At 39.9% G+C, this 23,369-nt stretch overlaps 3 protein-coding genes and 1 long non-coding RNA gene across 4 annotated transcripts; all 4 read left to right on the forward strand.

The window, feature by feature from the left end:
- Positions 1-217: 217 nt before the first annotated feature.
- On the forward strand, positions 218-811 carry LOC147504629 (uncharacterized). The gene has a single exon (XM_086605289.1). The coding sequence runs from the start codon at positions 218-220 to the stop codon at positions 809-811; it is 594 nt and encodes a 197-aa protein (XP_086461415.1).
- Positions 812-10,512: 9,701 nt separating this feature from the next.
- LOC147504630 (uncharacterized) lies at positions 10,513-11,397 on the forward strand. Its single transcript, XM_086605290.1, has one exon. The coding sequence runs from the start codon at positions 10,513-10,515 to the stop codon at positions 11,395-11,397; it is 885 nt and encodes a 294-aa protein (XP_086461416.1).
- Positions 11,398-14,828: 3,431 nt separating this feature from the next.
- LOC147504631 (uncharacterized) lies at positions 14,829-15,248 on the forward strand. The gene has a single exon (XM_086605291.1). The coding sequence runs from the start codon at positions 14,829-14,831 to the stop codon at positions 15,246-15,248; it is 420 nt and encodes a 139-aa protein (XP_086461417.1).
- A 4,553-nt stretch (positions 15,249-19,801) lies between these two features.
- On the forward strand, positions 19,802-21,994 carry LOC147504632 (uncharacterized). The gene is made up of 3 exons (XR_015220425.1): positions 19,802-20,490; positions 21,487-21,640; positions 21,843-21,994. It is a non-coding gene; the product is annotated as an uncharacterized LOC147504632 (long non-coding RNA).
- The last annotated feature ends 1,375 nt before the right edge of the window (positions 21,995-23,369 follow it).

A 23,369-nucleotide genomic window follows, 5' to 3' on the forward strand; every position in this document is an offset into this window, starting at 1 on the left:
AGGTTTGTTTTAAATGGCCATGGTTGTCATGGCTAATGAAACAGATGACAATTGGTGTTAGTTCTTCGAGAATTTGGAGTTTGTTGTCCCTTGTGAAAAGAGGTACACATTTATGAGTGAAAGACATGTTGGCTTAGTTAAAAACATTCCCATTATTTTCCCCACTTCATTCCATAGCTATTGCTTGTGGTGCCTAAAGAACAATGTGTCTACGACTATGTGTGGGAGGAGTACATGTATACCCCATGTTGTGAATTTGTTCTCGGAGTGTGCTAATGCTCCTACAATGGCTGAGTTTTGGGACAAGCTTGCTGAGCTGAAGAGAATTGGAGGGCCAAAAATTAAGGAGTTCTTAGTGAAGATCCCATTTGAGCATTGGGCTAATGTGTGCTTTCAGGGATGCAAGTACGGTAATATGTGTTCTACCCTTGCTGAGTGCTTCAATGCATGGATTAAAGAAGAACGTTTTATGCTTGTCACTACTATGTTGTATCATATTCGTCAAAAGATGATGAAGATGTTTGATGACCGCAGTCGTGAGTGTTTGTCTTGGCATTCAGAGTTATGCCCTTTAATGGAAAGTGTTTATCGTGATAAAGTTGATGTTGCAAGATCTTTCAGGGTTCTTAGATCAAATGAGGTTAAGGATGTCATAGTTCATCGTGTCACTGTGGAACGCAGATCTTGTAGTTGTCGTTACTGGCAGATTGATGGTTTCTCCTGCATACATGCAGTGGCGTCTGTTATTAGTTCTGGTGGTTCAGTATACTCATTCATTGATCCAACTTTCTCTGTCTCTTCTTTCTCCTAGTCGTACTCCCACTAAATTCATCCTAATGCATTGCAAATATTGAGCTGCCTATGGAGATGCCTGAAGATTGTGATATAATGCCACCTGATGTTAGGAGAGGTCCCAAAAAAGCCGAAGAAAAAGAAGATTGAAAGCACAACAGCAAGATGGAGACGTATTTATTAGAAGCTAGTGCAATTGATTGAACTTCTTGTTTTTGTTAGAGATATTCTTCTTTTGAAATTATTTTTTTCATGGATGGATAATATTAGTAGTTAAGATATGCATATAACAAATAATACTTAATATTATACTGGAGTTGTTTAATTCATTACCACTCTTGTACCAATATATATGCAGTCTTTATTTTCAAGGCTGGAAGTTTGTTTTTACAGGTATATGATAAAGACCAAATATATGTACTAAAGTTACACATGCATATTACCAATATGCATGTGTATAGTGCACATGCATACACCATTTTGCATGTGTTATTCTTTCTACCGTGCATACGCATAATATTAGTTCTCCCACACTACTTATTCCTAGTATGTAATTCTTTGTTTTTTTAATTTCTACTTTAAGACTCCAAAATTTTATTGGCTTTTATTAAGCGTTGCGCCGCACATATATATACATAACAATGACCAAATTTATGTACTAAACTTTAGAATATCTAGTTGGTGTGACAGGCATAACAACATTGGACTGATAGAACAACCGTAGAAATGATGGACAATACTTTACAAGATAAATAGCTAACGAGTGAAGCTTTAAAATGCATACCATTTGTAATACATTCTCTTGTTAGCAGTTCTTTTTTGTCTTTGCTATTTAATTTGCAAGTCTATTTGGTTCAATATCCCCCGCTCATCGCTGCAACCAAATTTATGTACTAAACCTTTACATGCATACTGGTAATATGCATGTGTATAATGCACATGCATATACCAGTTTGCATGTGCTTTTCTTTCTACTCTAGACATATAAACACATGCATAGACATGTATGCATGGGTATAAAGCACATGCATATACCATTTTGCATGTACTTTTCTTTCTATCGTAGATATGTAAACACATGCATAGACCTGTATGCATGTGTATAATGCACATGCAGATACCAGTTTGCATGTACTTTTCTTTCTACCGTAGACATGTAAACAAATGCATATACATGTATGCATGTATATAATGCACATGCATATACCAGTTTGTATGTACTTTTCTTTCTACCGTAGACCTGTAAACACATGCATAGACCTATATGCATATGTATAATGCATATGCATATACCAGTTTGCATATATTTTTCTTTCTACCGTAGACCAATAAACACATGCATATACCTGTATGCATGTAAAATCAATTTGCAAAAATAGACACGCATGCATTTACAACCAATTCACACAAATAGTTTCACTATTAAGTGGAAAAAGTATTTACCCTTTGAAAAGAAATAGCATTCAAAAAATTGAAATATTGGCTCAAATATTGTCTCAAAGATTGCCTCAACCATTTACTATTACTAAAAGACTATAACTACCAACAGACACTCAAGGATCTATCTTGACCAATTCAATCTTTGTCCAATGCTTCATTCATGACTTCCTTGTTCAGTTTGTTTTGCTTGTCTTTCTCTTTATTCTTGACTATCATTCATCTCCACCTTCCAACTTCTTGTATCGTCACACATCAATTGGTATTCCATTTCTGCTATCAAGAAGTCTACACCATGTTTCTTCAACTTTGAGGTTAGAAACTTACCGACCCCCATGATTATTGTTAACATGAAAAAGCATATGTATATAGCACAATCATTCCTGAATGGTGAAAAAGTATTAACATAAATGTCAAAGTAAAATCATTTCTTAAAAGAATATATATTCATCCAATTCTTAAAAGAATGGTGTAGGGGTCATATTCATGACATGAGATGTCATTGGTGGTCAGGGGGCCGTATGCAGAATAGGGAAGCGAAGACAGGTTGCAGTGGATCCGAACCGCAGAAGCCTAACTGCCGAGAACTGATAGGGTTATATACTAAAAGCATTACTTTTGTATTAACTCTAATTCTTTATATTTTAAATGATAATCATATGGACAAATGTTATGCATATTATATATGTTATTAGTTATATGCATATGTCTAATACTTTATGTTGTAGATAATATGGTGTGAACACACAGAAGATCATATCATCAGTACCTTATAAAGTATAAGTAATCGTTCATAACCTAGATGGATTTGGACAAACCATTGGAACGGTTGTAGTATAATCTGGTATTAGTCTATCTTGACTATAGGATTACACTAGTACACTTTGTGTGTATTGAACAGGACCAAGTGAGGTTGTTTCTCTTTATACTGACTATATAAGAGAACAAACACCTCTGTCATTATGGATGCTTGTCCTCTTAATCTGGATATAATAACGGGCACTTACGTGCATTGTACATTACTTTAAATCATCAATGAGTGAGATTCATTTGTGAATCAACAAACTATATGGATTGGGTAATGACATTGTATGTAAGGTGTGCTGTTGATTATATAAGGAATCCATGGCCCGCAGGAAGTTGGGTTGATGAAGTCCCCTTGAGGAGCTCAAAAAGATTGTCATGTAAACCTTGCAGGTGGATTTATTCCGACATGACAATGAGGTTGAGTGGTACTACTCAAGGACATAAGAAGTTGATTGATGTAGTTGTCAATAACTTGACTTAATCAATGGGCATTCAATATCTTAAATACGGGGAGATCAATGAGCATATAATATGGAGCCCATAAATGATGACACGTAATTTGGGATTAGGGCGGTAGTGCAACAATGGCCTTTAGTGAAATAAGCCATTTGTTGACGGAGTTAGGCTATTTGTTCTGGGCGAACATGGGAGGCCCAACCCTAATTTCTCCTCATGGTCCCTGTTGTAGCCTATAAATGGATCCCTTCTCTCCTGGCTGAAATTAACTATTAACTATTCATTTTTTTGGATTGAAAAGAGAGGCAAGGCAAGATAGATCCAAAATTGGATCTAGCTTTGTGTGAGAAAAGGGGGTTAGTAGATCGATGCCCACACAACGTCCAATCTATTGAAAGGAATACAACAGAAGATCAAGGGGTTGATTTGTTGATTCGGATTCATAGCTATTGGGTTCTCAGAGTTATCTCAACCGGATTTACAGGTATGTTTTCCAATCCAAAATCGTGAGAACCATTAATTTCACTGCGCGTGGTTTTCACAGTTTGTAGAAATATTCATTATGAAATAACAGTTCCTATAATTAGTATCGGAGCATGTAGATTTGTTGGTAGATGTAGAATTGTTCTAACTTGGTTTTGCAGGCATTTAGACCAACTGTTATGGTTAGAATGATTTCTGAAAAGAAATGGATCGATTTTTGATTTTATGAAAATTGATCGGTTTTATTGTTTTTGATTATTGGTGGATGTAATTTTAAATCACGGTATGTATCGTGTTATTGTTTTTTATCCATGATGTAATCATATGTAAAGGTCAAAAGATCAAAAGATCAAGATTTGGATTGGTCGAAATCCGGATCTGAGTTTTTATGCTGGAGTGCGGGTAGAGCGCAGGTCGCGTTCAAGCGCCTAGAAGTCGCAAAAGGCAGGAGCGTAGGTTAAGCGCGGGTCGTGCTGAAAACACTGGAAGGAGCACGCCACGCGCCTTATACAGGCAAAAGTGGAGTGTGGGTCGCGCCCTTCATGGCAGAAAAAGAATTTTTTTTTCTCTAGAATGAGATGAAATTTGTTTGCTGTTCGGGGGTTTATGAAGTGATTTTGTGAGGTTTCCAGTGAAGGAAACAGATCGAACCCCGCTGAATTTTGCGAAGGCAACTAAAAGAGTTCAGCAAACAGGATGGAGCAATGAATATGGGCCATAACAGTTGGAAATTTGTTTTCCATTTTATTGTTCATATTTGCTTATTCTATATGCATGTTTTTATTTATAGATGTCATGGACATAGACCTGACCAGTAAACAAAAAGATCCTCAATTCTAAATAACTAAGTGGGAGCGGGAATTTCTTTCGTATAAATCCCACGGTCTCCATTACTGGTTTGTTGGTAATGTAATTATACTTGCGCGTTGATTTTAGTGCCTTCATCCATATCGGATGAGTCTAATTATGGATTACCAGAACAAACTTCTAAAGGATAAATATATGAAGTTATTAATGTATGGATTCACTTCTCCATCTGAAGGGATTCATTACAAATAATGGACTAAGAAGTTGAGTAATGGTATACACTTAGATGCAAGTAATGGTATCCTCCCCATCGGAGTCACTGCTATTATTTGTAGGACCAAAGAAAGGTCAGCATTTTAGTTTTACTTGTCTAGATGGCATGTGTCCACTCTAACAAGCGGTGTGCTGTTAAGTTGACGAGAAGTATAACTAATAGGAAAAACCTCTCTACGATATGGTAAACGTCCACACTATCGTGGCTTACTAGATCTCGGTGTGTAGGGTGCTGACGGGTTAATTAATTAATTTTTTAAGTTAACTCTAAAAGTATTTCCATGAATGTAGAATGGTAAACGTCCACACTATCGTGGCTTACTACTTATCGGTGTGGAAGGTGCAAGTGATGGGTTGATTAATTAATTCATTTTTGTTATTAACTCAAGAAGTTTTTGCCCTACATAATAGTAATTTTATGTGATTCTCATGTTTTCAAAATGGTTACTTTCAACCCACTTGCAACTATTCTTAAGAAAAACAAATTTCTTGGCCCTAATTACATAGACAAGAAACGCAACTTGGATATCGTGTTGACTGCTGAAGAGTACAAATATGTACTCAATGAGGAATGCCCACCTAAGCCTGACGATATTGCTAGAGAAGAGGAGAAAGGAACATATAAGAAGTGGATCAAGGCAGATGAGATGTCGCGGTGTTACATTCTGGCATCTATGTTAGGTGTGCTACAACATTAGCATCAGGCCATGACCACAGCTTATGATATGATGACCAATCTCATGAAACTCTTCGGACACAAGAATAGGGCTGCTAGGCAAACTGCCATGAAAAACTTGATGACCACAACTATGAGTGAAGAGACTCCTATAAGGGATCATATACTCAGGATGATGGCTTATCTGAATGAGTTGGAGATCCTTGGAGCTGATATAGATGCGGAAATGCAGGTCGATATCATTCTCATGATGCTGCCTGAGAGGTTTGAACCGTTCCGCCTTAACTACAGCATGAACAAAAGGTTGTATCTTTGGCGGAGCTTATGACAGAACTTCAGTCAGCTGAGAGTCTCTTTAAGCATAGTTATGTTCATGTTTATGCTACTGAGAAGGTCTCTTTAAGCATAGTTATGGCGGTAAGAAGAAGAATAATGTTCAGAAGCATAGGAACATGGCAAAGAAAGGCATGGGACCTCAAGGAGTTGTGAAAAAGCCTAAGGGCAAGTGCTACAAGTGCAAGCAGTCAGGACACTGGAAGCCAGATTGTCCTCTTCTCAACAAAGAGAATAATGGAGGTATGTCTCATGCAATAGTCGTTTAACATGTTTAGCAGTGTTATCTACCAGTACCTGGTGTGTAGATACGGAAGCCACTAACCATGTCTGCATTTCATTGCAGAGGTTCCAGGAAACCAGAAAACTTAGTGCTGGAGAGATTGTCTTATCTTTGGGGATGCTACCAGAGTAGTAACTGTTGCAGTGGGAGATGTTTGTTTATCTTTTGGTAGTAATAAGACTATGGTGTTAAAGAATTGTCTTTATGTGCCTAATTTTAGAAAGAACTTGATTTCAGTTTCTATGTTAATTAAGGATGGATATTCTGTTTCTTTTAAATGACAAGACCGTCATTAAGAAAAATAAACCTTTTATCTGTTCTGGTGCATTAGAAGGCAATTTATACATCATTAATCTTATTCCACCCACAGTGCATTAAATTTTACCCCAAGTAGTATTATTCTAGAAGTATTGAGAGGAGAGACATTAAACTACTTCAGTACCAATTGTACAAGAATAAGAACCACGGCGTGTCACCAATGACGTACAAGAACAAGAGGTGTTTCGTCGTAGTGGGAGGGTTGATAGACAACCTGACAGGTTTGGGAATGTCTACAGACATAACCACTGATAACCAAGATCCTAATCCCTGGACCTACAATGAAGCACTCCAAGATAGAGATGTAATATCTTGGCAAAAGGAAATAAATACTTAGATGGAATCTATGGATTCCAATCAGATCTAGGAGCTTGTAGAGCTACCCAATGGTGTAAAACCCATTGGATGCAAGTGGGTATATAAAATGGATGTCAAGACAGCTTTCCTTAATGGAAGTCTTGAGGAAACCATCTATATGGAGCAACCAAAAGGATTCATTGACAAAGGTCAAGAGCATCTTGTTTTGTACAAGAAATTGATGGAAACGTAGTGGTAATTCTTGTGCTCTATGTGGATGACATCTTACTCATTGGACATAATGTGAAAGTATTGTCAGACATAAGGGTATGGTTATCAAAGCAATTTGATATGAAGGACTTGGGAGAAGCGGGTCACATCCTTGGAATCAAAATTATAAGAGATCGCAAGAAAAGGATGTTGTGCTTATCTCAGGCTACCTATATTGAAACTGTGTTGACTCGTTCTAACATGCAAAACTCCAAGAAAGGTTTCTTGCCTTTCAGGCATAGAGTTCCTCTATCAAAGGATATGTGTCCCAAGACACCAAAAGAGATAGAGGACATGAAAGTGGTTCCTTATGCTTCAGCTGTAGGAAGCTTAATGTACGCCATGTTATGCATAAGGCCAGACATCTGCTTTGCCATTGGCATGGTTAGCAGATATCAGAAGAACCTAAGACAAGGGCACTGGACTGCGGTAAAACATATTCTGAAGTACCTGAAAAGGACTAAGGATTATATGTTAGTATACCATGCAGATAGTTTGGTTCCCTTAGGGTATATAGTCCACACTATCGTGAACTCCAAAAGTATTTCCAGGAATGTAGAATGGTAAACGTCCACACTATCGTGGCTTACTACTTCTCGGTATGGAGGGTACTGAAGGGTCAAATAGGGACAAGAGTAAGTCTACCTCAGGTTGTGTGTTTACCTTGTGAGGTGGAGCCATAGTATGGAGGAGTGTCAAGCAGAAATGCTTGTCTGACTCCACCATGGAAGCTGAATATGTGGCAGCCACTGAGGCAGCCAAAGAATCAGTTTTGGGTCCGGAACTTCTTGTAAGCAAGCAAACACAATGAGCACAAGTACCACTTAGAAAAGAGGAGATGTTTATGTTACCAAGATAGCATCAGAAGATAACCTAGCTGACCCCTTGACAGGCATGTTGAGGGGATGGAAATCAGATGCTTGGCAGCATAGCTTTACGTATAAGTGGGAGATTTGTTAGTAGTATACTAAAAAGTAATGCTTTGAGTATAAGTGGGAGATTGATAGGGTTATATACTAAAAACATTACTTTTATAGTAACTCTAATTCTTTATATTTTGAATGAGAATCATATGGGCAAATGTTATGCATATTATATATGTTATTAGTTATATGCATGTGTCTAATACTTTATGTTGTAGATAGTGTGAACACACAGAAGATCATATCATCAGTACCTTATAAAGTATAAGTAATCGTTCACAACCTAGATGGATTTGGACAAACCATTGGTACGGTTATAGTATAATCTGGTATTAGTCTATCTTGACTATAGGATTACACTAGTACACTTTGTGTGTATTGAACAGGACCAAGTGATGTTGTTTCTCATTATACTGACTATAGAAGAGAACAAACGCCTCTATTATTATGGATGCTTGTCCTCTTAATCCGGATATAATAACAGGCACTTACGTGCATTGTACATTACTTTAAATCATCAATGAGTGAGATTCATTTGTGAATCAACAAACTCGATGGATTGGGCAATGACATTGTATGTAAGGTGTGCTGTTGATTATAGAAGGAATCTGTGGCCCGCAGGAAGTCGGGTTGATGATGTCCCCTTGAGGAGCTCAAAAAGATTGTCATGTAAACCCTGCAGGTGGATTTATTTCGACATGACAATGAGGTTGAGTGGTACTACTCAAGGATATAAGAAGTTGATTGATGTAGTTGTCAGTAACTTGACTTTTCAACGGACATTCGATATCTTAAACACGGGGAGATCAACGAGCATATAATATGGAGCCCATAAACGCTGACACATAATTTTAGATTAGGGCGGTAGTGCAACAATGACCTTTAGTGGAATAAGCCATTTGTTGACGGACTTAGGCTGTGTGTTCTGGGCGAACATGGGAGGCCCAACCCTAATTTCTCCTTATGGTCCCTGTTGTAGCCTATAAATAGATCCTTTCTCTCCTGGCCAAAATTAACTATTCACTATTCATTTTTCTGGATTGAAAAGAGAGGCAAGGAAATATAGATCCAAAAGTGGATCTAGCTTTGTGAGAGAAAAGGGGGTTGGTAGATCGTTGCCCACACAACGTCCAATCTATTGAAAGGAATACAACAGAAGATTAAGAGGTTGATTTGTTGATTCGGATTCATAGCTATTGGATTCTCAGAGTTATCTCAACTGGATTTACAGGTATGTTTTCCTATCCAAAATCATGAGAACCATTAATTCCGCTGCGCATGGTTTTCACGGTTTGTAGAAATATTCATTCTGAAATAACGGTTCCTACAAGAACTGCAGTGTGGGAAGAGAAAAAGATGGAGAGGTCTGTAGTGGTCAATATAGAAGACATAAAGAGTCATTGGAGGCCAGTGGGCTGTATGCCGAATAGGAAAGAGAGGACAGGTTGCAGCGGATTGGGTCCGAGAACTGCGGTGAGCATTGAAGGACAGGTGGAGAGGTAAGAAATGTAGGATGATGAGAGATGAACGGATGAAAGGGAGCGGTTAGAAAGGGAGAGAGATATAAATAAAAGAAAGGGTAAGGTAAAAAAGGAGGGAGAAAGAAAAAAGAGAGAGGAGAAAGGATAAAGACTAGTAATATTAGAGGTTGTAAGAAGAGACAATACATTTGGTGCCGTCTGTGGGGACTACTTGGAAAATGGCCACAGTTGCAAACAGAGGAGTAGGAAGACCTAAGAAAGGGGCAGTTAGAGAAGCTGTCGAGGAAGTAGAGAGCACTGAGATGGAAGGGGTAGGAGAGGAACAAATATCAGACGTGGCGGCAGATGCTACCAGACTTCTTCAGGAGGAGATAGTTAGGCTAAGGAATGAGAATGATGAGTTGAGGAAGGAGAGGGAGACTACACGTGGTGAAACGGAGCAAGGGGATCCTCGGGGTAGTGAAGTGGAGGGGAAAAATGAGGAGGACCTGCCTCCGGACACCGAACCAACAGTGGGAATTACTTTGGAGGTGGTACAGGCAATGATTGAGAAAGATAGGGAAATGAACCGCGTAGCAGAAAAACCGAACAAGACTATTGCATAGAAGGAGGGGGTGAGCCTCAATAAAAATTCGTTGATAGATTCAATATGGAATTCTGAAGTACCCAAGAGGTTCTCCTAACCCAGGTTTGAACGATATGATGGGAAGGGAGGCCCATACTGATCATTTGCACCATTTTCGGCAACAGATGTCGTTATGGTAGGAGAGCAAGTATGATGGGCTCCAATGCATGATGTTCCTTGCCAGTCTTAAGGGGGGAGCCTCAGATTGGTATTACAGGTTGGCTTCGCGGAGTATCAAAGGATTTGAAAAGATGGAGCGTGCATTTGTTGATCACTTCATTCACCAGAAGATAAGGGTGGTTGATATCGCGGCTCTGTTCAACATCAAACAAAGGTCCGCAGAATCATTAAGGGAATTTTTGTGCAGATTCAAGGAGGAGACACTGAGAGTGGAAAATCTAGAGGAACATACGGCGGTCATAGCCTTCCAGCACAGCTTGAGGTCGGGAACTAGAGTTCATGAGTTAGTTTCCAAAATCAAAATCACTACTTTGCACGCTCTGTATCCAAATGTAGAAAAATACATACAATATGAGGATATAATGCAGAGGACTGCGAAGGAACAAAAGAAGTCAGGGAAGGCCGTGCAAGAGGTTAACAGAGATGACCGAAAGGGTAAAGGTAGGGCAGAGGACAGAGAGAGAGGATCTTACAGAGGGGAAAACCGAGGTCTAGAGTGGACGGGGGATCGTGGCAGAAGGGATATCTGGGAGAGGATGCCGTACCGCGAAATAGAACAGACTCCTCTTAACAGACCCTTAGAGGAAATCTTGCCACTAATTAAGGGGCAACAATATTATGAGGGGCCGCGGAGTACCCCATGGGAGATACAGGGGAAGTCTTTTTGCGAGTATCATCAAATCAGAAACCATTCCACTAATGAATATTATGCCTTGAAGTGGTTAGTAGAAAGAATGATTGAAAAGGGAATGCTCAGGGAGTTTGTCGCAGAAGTTCATCAGGCAGAGAGAGTGCCAGCTCCGACTAGAATTCTAGGTACTATCAATGTCATCTTTAGTGGAGAGACGCTGGGAAGGAATGCACACAGAGACAAGATGAGGAAGACAACGAGTTTACAACAGGTGAATGAGGTGGTGAGCATACCTCAGTTAGTCGGTAATGTCGCGATGGTCTAGGGAAACATAATGTTCGCCCTAAAAGACTTGGAGTCAGTAATTTCACCACATGAGGATGCCTTGGTAATTACCATAATGATGGGAAATTATCTAGTAAGAAGGGTATTGGTGGACTGCGGCAGTTCAGTGGATTTGCTATTTAAAGGGGCCATAGAGGAGATGAACATCGATAGAAGTCAGTTAAAAGATCCTCAAACCAATTTGTATGTGTTCAATGGCAGTATGACAGGGCCCATAGGGGAGGTGATGCTACCCATAACAGCAGGTCTGGCAACTATATTCACTCAGTTTATGGTGGTGGACACTAATTCATAATATAATGCAATTTTAGGGAGAAGATGGATCCATGAAATGAAGGCCATCCCATCGACATACTACCAGGTGATCTGCTTCCCCACGAATGGGGGAAGGTATGAAATAAGAGGGGATCAAATGGCTGTGCAGAACATCTAGCAGGTGATGGTGAAGGGTATGGTCCGTGGATCGCAAGGGGTGGGGTCGTCTCATGAACAAGGATCAGTGTAGCAATTACAGGAGGTGGCGGCAACAAAAGTTTATGAACCATTGTTGGGTCCGGGAGATGAGGAGAAGTTTACATCAATTGGGTCTAACTTGCCGGAAGAGTGGAAAAGTAAGATAGTGCAGTTTCTGGTAGAAAATACAGATATATTTCCATGGGTGATTGAGGATATCACGGGTATAGACCCAGAGGTAGCATATCATCACTTGCACATGAATGAGGATGATAAACCTATTAGGCAAAAGATGAGAAGCATACAACCCAAGTACGCTAAGGGGATTCGCGAAGAGGTTATACACCTGAAGGGGGCAAGGATAATAAGGGAGGTAGAATTCACAGAATCACTGTCCAATGTGGTCGCAGTTCCAAAAAAGAATGTGTGTTGACTTTACGGACGTGAACAAGGAATGTCTGAAAGATTGCTACCCTATGCCGCGGGTGAATAAGTTGGTAGATAGAACTGCAGGCTTCAAAGTGTTTTCTTTCATGGACACATCCATGGGGTACAATCAGGTCGCAATGTACGGCCTAGATCAAGAAAGACCACATTCGTGGTGGAGGGGGGCACCTACTGTTACACCAGGATGCCCTTTGGTTTAAAAAATGCTGGAGCTACCTTTCAGCGGTTAGGAGAAAAAATGTTTGAAGGCAAGATTCGGAAGGGGATGGAGATATATATTGACGACATGGTGGAAAAAAGCATATTGCGGACTTTTCAAGAGCATATTTGCATGGTGGAAAAGAGCATTTAGTGGAAAAGAGCACTTGGAAGGTCTTCAAGAGACTTTTCACATATTGAGGACACATAAACTGAAACTCCATCCCGAGAAATGCACCTTCGGGGTAGCTTCTGGAAAATTCTTGGGTTACATAGTCACACACCGCAGTATAGACGTGAATCCAAAACAAATTAGGTCACTAATAGAAATACCGTTCCCTCAAAATGTGAAAGAAGTGCAAAGTTTGGCGGGGAGGGTCGCAGCACTCAATATGTTTATTTCCAAATCGTCGGACAGATGCCAACCCCTGTATCAGTTGTTGAGGAAAATGCCAGACTTCCAATGGACTGCAGAGTGTGAGGAAGCCTTCCAGGAGTTGAAGAGTTATCTAGGGAAGGCACCTTTACTGTCGTGACCAAAACAGGGGGAGAAGCTGTATTTGTATTTGGGTGTCTCGGAGTACGTAGTAAGCTCAGTCTTGGTGCGAATTGTTAAAAAAAATAGAAAATCCAGTTTACTTTAAGAGTAAGACAATGCTGGATGCGGAGACCTGGTACAGCAGAATCGAAAAATATGCTCTGGCTTTGGTATATTCTGCTCTAAAGTTGAAACCTTATTTCGAGGCTCATTCAGTGGTGGTAATAACCAATCTGCCACTCAAGTAGGTGTTGAAGGCAGAGAAGTCAAGCAGAATGCTAAAATGGGTAGTGATGCTCAGTTGCTACGAAATTCAGTACCAAATCAGAACCGCAGAGAAAGCACAAGCAATGGTGGAAGTTTTGGCAGAGTTCCCAGCCGAGGACCCTACATGGGGAGAGGAAATGGTCATGGAACAAGAGGGATAAGCTAACCATGACCCCTTGGATCCATGGGATACGCGGAACGGTTGGAGAGTCTTCACATATGGCTCTGTTACAGATACGGGGAACGGAATAGGCGTCGTCCTGGTAACGCCTGAGAACACTAGGCTAGAGTTATCGATGAAATTGGGATTTGTGGCTTCTAATAATGAGTCTGAGTACGAAGCAGTAATAGCAGGGTTAGATTTGACAAAAGATCTGGGGGTGAGCGAACTATCTGTTTACTCTAACTCTAACCTGGTAGTTTGTCAAGTAAATGGGGGGTTTGCGGCCCGCTGCCCAAGGATGGTGAGATACCTGGAGGTCCTACAAAGAAAAGCAAGCAAATTTAATAAGATTAAGTTTACTCACTTGAACCGTGGAGAGAATAGACATGCCAACGCATTGGCTTATGTGGTGGCGGTACTGCCAGGGACGGAGGGTCGATCTATTGAAGTACGGGTATTGAGTAAACAAAGTACCACAGAGGAAGAGGGTGTTTGGTTTACCACAGAGAAGAATCCAGGTTGGATGACGCCCATCAAAACGTTCTTGAGGGGAGTAGAGATAGAAAACAAACAAGAGAGGCGTAAAATGGAATAGGTGAGTCAAAGATACACCTTACTAGATGGGGATCTGTATAGGAGGAGTTTCAGCGGACCAATGTTGAAATGCATAGGGCCGTAGCAGGTTCAAGAAATTTTGGCCGAGGTGCACGAAGGTGATTATGGAAGTCACTCAGCGGGGCGAACAACCACACATAAATTGATATCACAGGGGTATTTTTGGCCACATATGAAGAGGGATGCCACAAAGTATGCCAAGAGATGTGAAAAATGCCAGAGATTTGCACCGCTGATACATGCACCAGCTGAGCCGTTACACAGTGTGTTCTGCCCGTGGCCATTCACCATGTGGGCAATGGATATAGTGGGACCTCTGCCCATGGCGAGCAGTAAAAGGAGGTTCATGTTAGCTGCAACCGACTATTTTACCAAGTGGGTTGAAGGAGTGGCCCTACAACAAGTTAAGGAAGAAAATGTGAACAAGTATCTGTGGGAGAATATCATTTGTAGATTCGGATTGCCACATACCATCATCGCGGATAACAGAACACAATTTACTGGAGGAAAGGTCTGAAAGTTCCTTCAGGCGTTCAAAGTGAAGCAAGGGTTCTCAGCCCCTTACAATCCGGAAGGAAATAGACAAGCAGAGTCGTCAAATAAAATCATAATGAATAATCTCAAGAGAAAGCTAGAGGAGCGGAAAGGAGCATGGGCTGACCAATTGAATCACGTACTATGGGCTTATCGCACAACACCGTGAACCTCCACAAATGAATCACCGTTCTTAATGGCATATAGAGTAGAGGCAATAATACCAGTGGAAATGAGAGAGAAAATGACACGAACCAGAGCTATAGAATCGAGAAAAAATGAGAGGATCTTGACCACTGAGTTGAATTTCGTAGAGGAAAAAAGAGATATAACGCGTATACGGCTAGAAGAGTATCATCAGAAGTTGCAAAGACAATATGAGAAGCGTGTGAAGCTGCAAACTTTCAACGTAGGGGATTTGGTGCTGCGACGGGTTACACCAGCCACCAAGAAGGAGAATGAAGGCAAACTAGGTCCCAACTGGGAGGGACCATATGTCGTGATGGAGAAGGGTACGTCGGGGACTTACAAGCTACAGACTTCAACAGGGGGAAAGATAGATAAACCATGGAACATAAGAATGTTGAAAAAATTTAATAGCGGAAGCCTTGTTTAGTTTTTCAGTTTAGAGGAAAGTACTTGCTTTGAAATAGAGATATGTAAGTTGAGAAATGATATCTTGTACTGTCATTATTATATCCTTGAAATAAAGAGAGCACTTCTTCCAAAGTAGCATATGTATGGAATGAGGAAATAGGTTCGCGGACTATATGTATAAATCAACTTGGGGGCAAGTCAAGTTGCTCCCTTTGAGCTTCATTGCCGACTAAAGACAGTGTGGAGCCCTTCGCAGATTGTATGTCCAAATCAACTTGGGGGCAAGTTGAGCTGCCCCCACCAGGCTTCACAGCCGACCAAAGACAGCAGGGGGAGAGGAGCCCTTTGCGGACTATATGTGCAAATCAACTGGGGGCAAATTGAGCTATCACCACCAGGCCTCACCGCCGACCAAAGACAGCGGGGGGAGGAGCCCTTCGCGGACTGTATGTCCAAATCAACTTGGGGGCAAGTTGAGCTGCCCCCACCAAGCTTCACAGCTAACCAAAGACAGGGGTTGGAGCCTTTCGCGGACTGTGTGTCCAAATCCAACTAGGGGCAAAGTTGAGTTGCCCCCACCAGGCTTCACAGCTGACCAAAGACAACGGGGAGAGCCTTCGCGGATGTATGTCTAAATCAATTTGGGGGCAAGTTGAGCTGCCCCACCAGGCTTCACAACAAAAATAAATTGCAATGAGATGCAATAAGTGAGGGCAAAGTCCAATTTTTTGTAATGGGAATTAAAAAATGTTATGACTATTTGCTTAAGCAGGAGGTGGTGATCTCATACTATGAGTCTAGAAAAGAAAAAAAAATGAAGTGAAAATAGAAGACAAGCTACATTTGGTTGAGTACCTGCTGGGCATACCCAGAAAACCAGGCATAGAATGTAAATATACAGACTTCAAAAGTTTACTGTTGGATGGTGAACATTAAAAGAACAAAACTACAAAACTGCATGTTTTAACGATTCACTGCTGCCCTTTCCTGCTAGGAAGAAACCTCAGCAACTTCCACCGCGGCGTTGGAATCATCATCTACCTTGATGGGGGAGGTGACTACACTGGAAGTACCTAGAGGTAGCACTGAGGTAGCAGCATCAAGAACAGCGAGAGATGGCGAGGAAATTTGAGCATCAGGGACATGAACTAGAAGTGGAATGGGAAGTAGACGACCAGCTGCAGTAAGCTCTTCAAGTTGGGTTTTTAGTTCGCGGGCAATCTTCTTCTCAGCTAGGACTCTGAATCATTCTGCCACATCCTTCACTACTTTGTCCACAGCGGCCTGAGTGGCGAGTTTATCCACCTCCCTTTCGCTCTCCATTTTAGAGGTGACTCCTACTACATAGTCGCGGTGCTTGTCCTTAGCTTGCTGGAGAGCCTTTTGGGCCTTCGGAGCAATGATTCGAAGATCATCCCAGTCCTTCTCCAGCTGGGCATGCTTAGTTTTCCACCCGTTAGGGCCATTTATCTCCTATTTCGCGACCTCCAGAGATTCTAGGGTGTTGGTCAGGTTACGCACCACGAAGCCGATGTCCAGACTCATCTAAGGAAAATACATGTTAGAAAGGGTTATAAAGAAAAGAACAGAAAGAGGAAAGTAAAAACACCTTCTCCCAGCCAGTGTAGATGGATGCTCTGTGAGAGGCGAATGAGTCTGAGTCGCCGTATGCTTGGTCTCTGGGAAAATGAGAGCTGAAAAACAAAGGCGCCGTGACGGCGGGGTTGTCAAGGTCCGAATCGCGGATATTTACATCGCGGTCTCTAGCCTTAAATTGGGGGTGCCATATTTCCACGGCACCAGAGGAATGAGGGCCTGACAAATGGAGTTGCTTCCCAGGACGGCGAGAGGAAGCCATGGGCCGCGCTGAGTGAGTTAGTGGTTCAGATGGAGGTGGAGGCACAGTCCGGGCCTTTTTTGCTGGTGGGCTCTTGGCCGCAACTTCAGTGGGCTCTTCACCTTCTGAGTCGCTGTCCCAAAGTTTAAGTTTGCTAGAGGTCATGTCAGCGGCAGGAACAGAAGAAGAGGGGTGGGCAAAATCGTCTTCCTAATCCGCTAAAACAGAGTAGGAAGAGGGGGGGCGGTATCTGTAGGGGAGTGGGATTGAGCGGCGGCTCGTTGGGCGACGCACTACACCATAACAGGCTATTTGCAACAAACACCTTTTTTGCTTTACAATACTATTTTAGCGTTGGTAAGTTGCCTACGCTATATAAGCATTGGGAATGTTGATAAGTGTTGCTTTAATTCAGAAGAATTTCAAGAATTAATTTCTAATGCTTTCAAATTAGAGCAAACCGTAGGGTAAGTGTTAGAAACTTGAAATTTTGGGCGAAAGAGGGAAACAAAAAATCGCGCTCATTATTTCGTCAAAACATAAAACATAACCTCTCTTCTCTCCTCTCCCTCTCGCTGCCGTTACCCTCTCTCTTCCACTCCCTTCTCTTCTCTCAATCCCCCCACTTTCCTGTCATTTTCAGCGTGTTTTCCATGTAACACCTATTACTTCCTCATTCCTTTCAACCTTAATTAATTAATTAATTACTCTTTGCTTTGATTCTTCTTCGGAGCCATATTTTCTGGTCCCTCTGTTCCTATTATTATTATTTTTTTGTATATATACTCTAATAATCTTGACTGACTTTGTTAAATTCATTTCCATTTCAGATCTATATTTGGACTTGTTTCTTTATCTGAGATCTACAACACTTTTCAGCTAGGTAATATTTTTTAATTTTTTTTTTAACTTGAACTTTAGTTTTTGTTATTCAAGATTTCACAAATTTCGAGTTTGGGTATGTCTGTGAAAGATACAATTATATTGAAATTTTGAAATAAAAAAAAAAAATCACTAGGGCACTTTGATACATAAGTCAATGCAGTTGACTGCCACATGCTTGATCTACTATTAGTTACGTTTTTGTTGATTTACGACACAGTATAAAGCATTGATTTTTGTAGTGTAATGCAAAGTTAAGGAAAGGACTATTCCATAACGTTGGTTGATTGGTTGGTTGGTGATGTCTATTGAGATGTTTTAGTCAATGATATGCAGTTAAACGCTACTAGCATGTATTGAGATGTTTATGTTTAGAAGTGCAATGCACGATTAACAAAAGTCTGGAAGATATCTAAGTTGTCGTGGATTGCGGTACATAACCAATGTTGTGCATTTGACCACCGTACAAAACCAATGGGCGTGTGTTTCAAATCGAATACGCTTCCAAAGCCGTTGACAACAGTGGAACTATTATTGGAATCAAATGCAAAGATGGGATTGTTATGGTCAGTGGAACTTTCTTCTTTTCTTTTTCTAAATAAAGCCTTCTTATTATTAATTCATTTTCTCTAGGGTGTGGAGAAGCTCATTGCTTCCAAGATGATGTTACCTGGTTCTAATCGGAGAATTCACTCCGTTCATCGCCATTCTGGCATGGTATGTTCAAACTAACTAGTAATTCACTGTCGTCTGTTTATTATAACTGTTTTTACTTGTTTCTTTGTAAGGAAAGTTTAGTCTACTATCATGCATTTTACTATTTAATTGATTTGCCTATATGTCGTGGGTTGGATTAGCGGTGATGGGAGACAAATTGTTGTAAGAACCAAGTCTGAAGATACTAATTATGAAAGGTTAGCATCTTGACTAGAAGCTTAGGATGCAGGGATAATTTCTCATATTTTGAGCAGAGATTACCTCCCTACAAATCTATAACAGGCTAAAACTTTTTTTAATTGTAAGGAGTTTAAAAGAGCTGCTCATGTTCTTCGTGACGAAACGGGAAAGAAGGTTGTTTTCTTGCGGTGTTAGGCCATTTATCTGGTTAGATTTTGAGCTTAAACTCATTTACTTGTTATGTACTTATGTTAGTTGCATTTGTTGTTTTCAGTGGTAGGGTTTATTGCATTGTGTTAAGTGTTTGTAACTACTTTGGATTTGCTAGTGTATGGTAAAGTTTTCAGGGTTGTTATATGTCATGTGGTAAAGATAAAGAGGATAGGAGAATAAGAATAAGAATGCTAATTCTCATAGAGAATATGTTGTTTCCTTGTCGTAGCTGTGCTCAAAAGTCAGGTCATACTAAAGAGAGCTATTTAATCATAAGGTTCTAAGAAGATTAACGAGTTTGGTACAATGAATTTTTTCATTCCAAATGATATAGTAGTGATTCAGGTATCGAAACATCCTTTTTGTCATGACATTTTAGGTGATTGGGACTCATATATTATCTAGTGTGGTTTGCCACATCTTAGAATCTTGTGTCACTTTTTGGTTTCTACAAGTGCTGATACCTAAGACCTGGCCTGAAAATGCCTTAGCTAAACTGCGCCTTTGCCAAATTCCAACTGTATCTAAAGAAATCAAAGAGGTAAGAGTGGAGCAATTGGTTCGTTGTACTGCTTGTTTGATTGGGTATAGTGGAAGAAGTGTGTGCTTGCAATTCTGTTTCACTTATAGGTTTTGTTTTGATTTCGTATGTTGTACTATTGCCACAACATTACTTGGAGGATGGAAAAATTGCCACATGAATTGTTGAAAGCTAGGATCACTTGTTCACTTTTCTGCTCATAATACTAAGGAGTTTGGAAAGACAGTGTCTACTAACTAGTTTCAGGTAAATTTTTATGTGCATTGATGTGTTTGTTTTGCTGATAACTTGCAATGAGTTTCCTGTTTATAGCATTTTCCTATGGAAAAAGATTAGTTGTTAAGTGTCTATACTCTATATACATTGTTGTTTCATGTTTTCAGATCTTTGTCTTCAGACAGTTCCCTTGTTGGCACACTCATAGTGCTTATATGAATGCCATTGGAGTCTTACAATGTTTTCTTCTGTTGAGGTATATGAAGCTCCATACCGCAATGTTGCGGAGGTCACTTTTAGACACCTCAGGCTTTTGCTGTTGCTGAAGTGCAATTTTACAAGCAACTTTATTACCTTGAGATATATATTATTACGTTCCTCAAGCAGTTTTGGCAGTGGGGAATACCGTAGCAGGGATCGCTCAAGCGAGGAGCATAGGAAGGTAATGAAAAATGTGGTCGATGGGCATTTTTGGGCTTTGTTAACTCAGTTGTTATAGGTTGAAGAATAGCCTGTTAGCAAGGAAGATGATCAGGAGAATTGGTTAGATATAATTACATTGTTGTACTGGGAAGCTGCTACTCTCCTTAAACCGGATACAAGCAAGGGAGGGGGTATGGATCCTGGTGGTTATGTGAAAATCAAATGCTTGGCTTGTGGTCGCCTAAGTGAGAGGTAACTTTTCTTACTGCATATATAATTTAACTTCAGTGCAATCTCAATGATGTGCAGTTGTGCACCGTACTTAGCTTGTCTATTTGTTGGTTATGACTCCTAAGTGTAGGACAAATGGTCGCTGGGTCCCTATCCTGTTATAGCATTTGAGGAAAATATAGTAGGAGGCCAAGAGTTGTATCCAAGAAAAATATTGAAGAGAACTAACTTTTAGTTTACTTATTATCCAATACATTATTTATTGTCCCTGTGGATGTTGACCAACAAAAACTTAAAAAGAAATGATACTTAAAATAATATGAATTCCTTTAAACAAGTTATCTTTGACCTCTTGAAATTGAAAATTTTGACAGTGAAAATTTTGTTTGTTTTCAATGATGAAAATATTGGTAAACTCATGAAACTATTTTTTGGTGATTTCTATGAATGATAAAAGGCACATAATAGGATCACTTTTTAAGGCCTAGCGCCATTAGTTGAACCGCCTTCTATGAATTCTTTTCAGCACATGTTTATTGTTTATACACGATTCTTTTATTTTGTTATTAGTTTGGATTCCTGATTGGCAAGACCTTTTTTTTTTAGGTTTCCTTGTTTTTCTTGGTTAGAATCTAGGACGTTTTATCATTGTTACAAATAAGGCCGTTAGCCTCCCATTATAATCAGATTTGGTATTATGATTTGAGAATCAAGAAGGAAGTCTCCTTTTTCAGGGTGATGTTATGAGAACTACTCTATGTTGATAATATTTATTAGTTAGTTAAGTGTTTTTTATTATGTTCCTGCTCCCAGGAGAGACTTACATTAGGGATATTCCGACATTATTGAAAGTTGTCTATGTTTTATCAACCTTACTGAATTTTTTTTCCTTTATTTACGTCCGTTGCTTATCTAAATGTGAATTTGTTGAAACAATGATATGAAAATATATTGTTACCCTTTTCATATTTGAGTTTTTCTTCATCTGATGAACCTTTTGATCTCTTGTTTCTTTAGTATTGTGGTAAAAGGGGTTGTCTGTAAGAAGAATGTGGCCCATCGACGAATGACCTCAAAAATAGAAAAACCCCGTTTCCTAGTTCTTGGTGGAGCTCTTGAATATCAGCGGGTTACTAATCACCTATCAAGTTTTGATACTCTATTGCAGCAGGTTTTTCTCATTATCTTTTGCTTCCCTTTTTCTTTTTCCTGATTGAAAGTGCTATTAGGTTTAAAGAAAAGACCCTATGGTGCTTCCGCCAAATTTTGCTTTTCTTGTTTGATTAATTACTGCAACATCCTCATTGAATCATCTAATAAGTTGGGTTGTTTCATAATTTTTGGGCTCTCAAGGTTTTTACATCTTTATTAAGGAAATGGACCACTTGAAAATGGTTGTTGTAAAGATTGACGCTCATCACCCTAATGTCCTCTTGGTAGAAAAATTAGTTTCGCATTTTGCCCAAGACTACCTCCTTGCAAAATATATATCACTCGTTCTTAATATTAAGAGGCCTCTTTTAGAGAGAATCAGGGGTGCACAGTGCCTGATTGTTCCTTCTATTGATCATCTCTCATCTCAGAAGCTAGGGTATTGTGACACATTCCATGTGGAAAAGTTTCTTGAAGAGCATGGCAAGTATGGTCTCATGTGCTGCAGGCAGTACTTCCGAAGCAATATATGCCAAGGAAATTGGCTTTATCAAGGTATGTTTTTAGTTGACACTAATGGGTTTTTAGTCTTTTAGATCAAAAGAAAGAAAGTGGATTATTAAATTAGGGACATGATTTCCTTTCTCTCCAAGGCTATTGAATTAATAAGATACATATTATGATTTGTTGCTATTATGCGACTTTTTCAAGATCGCTAAAGGGTGGAGTCGCGGTCTGGTCTTTGGTGGAGATTGTTGTGATGAAGACATGTTTTTTGTGGTGAATTAGGACCTTAATAGGCGATAAAAAGTTTGATTTCAGTTGATTCAAGTATGTTTAAATCTATTGGAGCAAGATATATATGACAATCGGTTATCTTGAAGATTCTCGTAATTCTAGTTTATCATGATTACTGTTCCCATCTTTATTTGCTATTACTTGATGTTTCTTCTCGTGTATCTTGATTTGAATGTTTGCTAGGAATCAGATGGGATTTCTCTGGGTCCATCTGCTGATACTTATTGGCCCTTTGATTCAGTGAGTGATATAGGTGTAGTAGATTTGTCTTAACTTGTGGCTAGCTCCATGAACCGATAGTCCCTCAGCCTTGCCTCTTTGGCTCCAGCAGATATTTATAGTTGTGCTGACACAATGTTAGCATTCTCTCACCTTGGTTGGGGCAGGTTTAGCTGGTTGCTACAAAATATGAGATTTTTTTTTTATTATTTGCAACCCATCAGCAATGGTTCATAACCGTTACAAATTTAAAAAACGTTGCTAAAATTTTGTACCAAACAAACATAAACCATTGGAAACGCTTAAAAACCGTTGGAAATATATGTTTGCAACGGTTAATAAGCATTGGAAATTTCAGTTTGCAACGGTTAATAACCATTGGAAATTTTTGTTTGCAACGCTTATTAACCGTTGCAAAAATTTCCAACACTTTACCCACGCCATATTTGCAATGCTTAAAAAGCGTTGCGAAAATTATTAGCAACGCTTTTTTGCCGTTGCAAATAGCCTGTTATGGTGTAGTGACAGCTCGTTGGGCGACAGCTTGCGGGTGGGAGATCTTGGTGGTGTATCCAAAAGACCGGTGAGCTTTACATTTTCTTTTGGGAGGGGGAGAGGATTTGGGTTTTCATTCTTTGGGGGGCGGCAAACGGTAGAGGGGACCTTGGTACCTACCTATGTCTTTTAGAGAGGGGTCAAGCAAAAGAGGGTTGCCTTTTTCGGGGTCTATG

Source organism: Coptis chinensis, chromosome 4, assembly GCF_015680905.1.
Source record: "Coptis chinensis isolate HL-2020 chromosome 4, ASM1568090v1, whole genome shotgun sequence".
NCBI lineage: Eukaryota > Viridiplantae > Streptophyta > Magnoliopsida > Ranunculales > Ranunculaceae > Coptis > Coptis chinensis.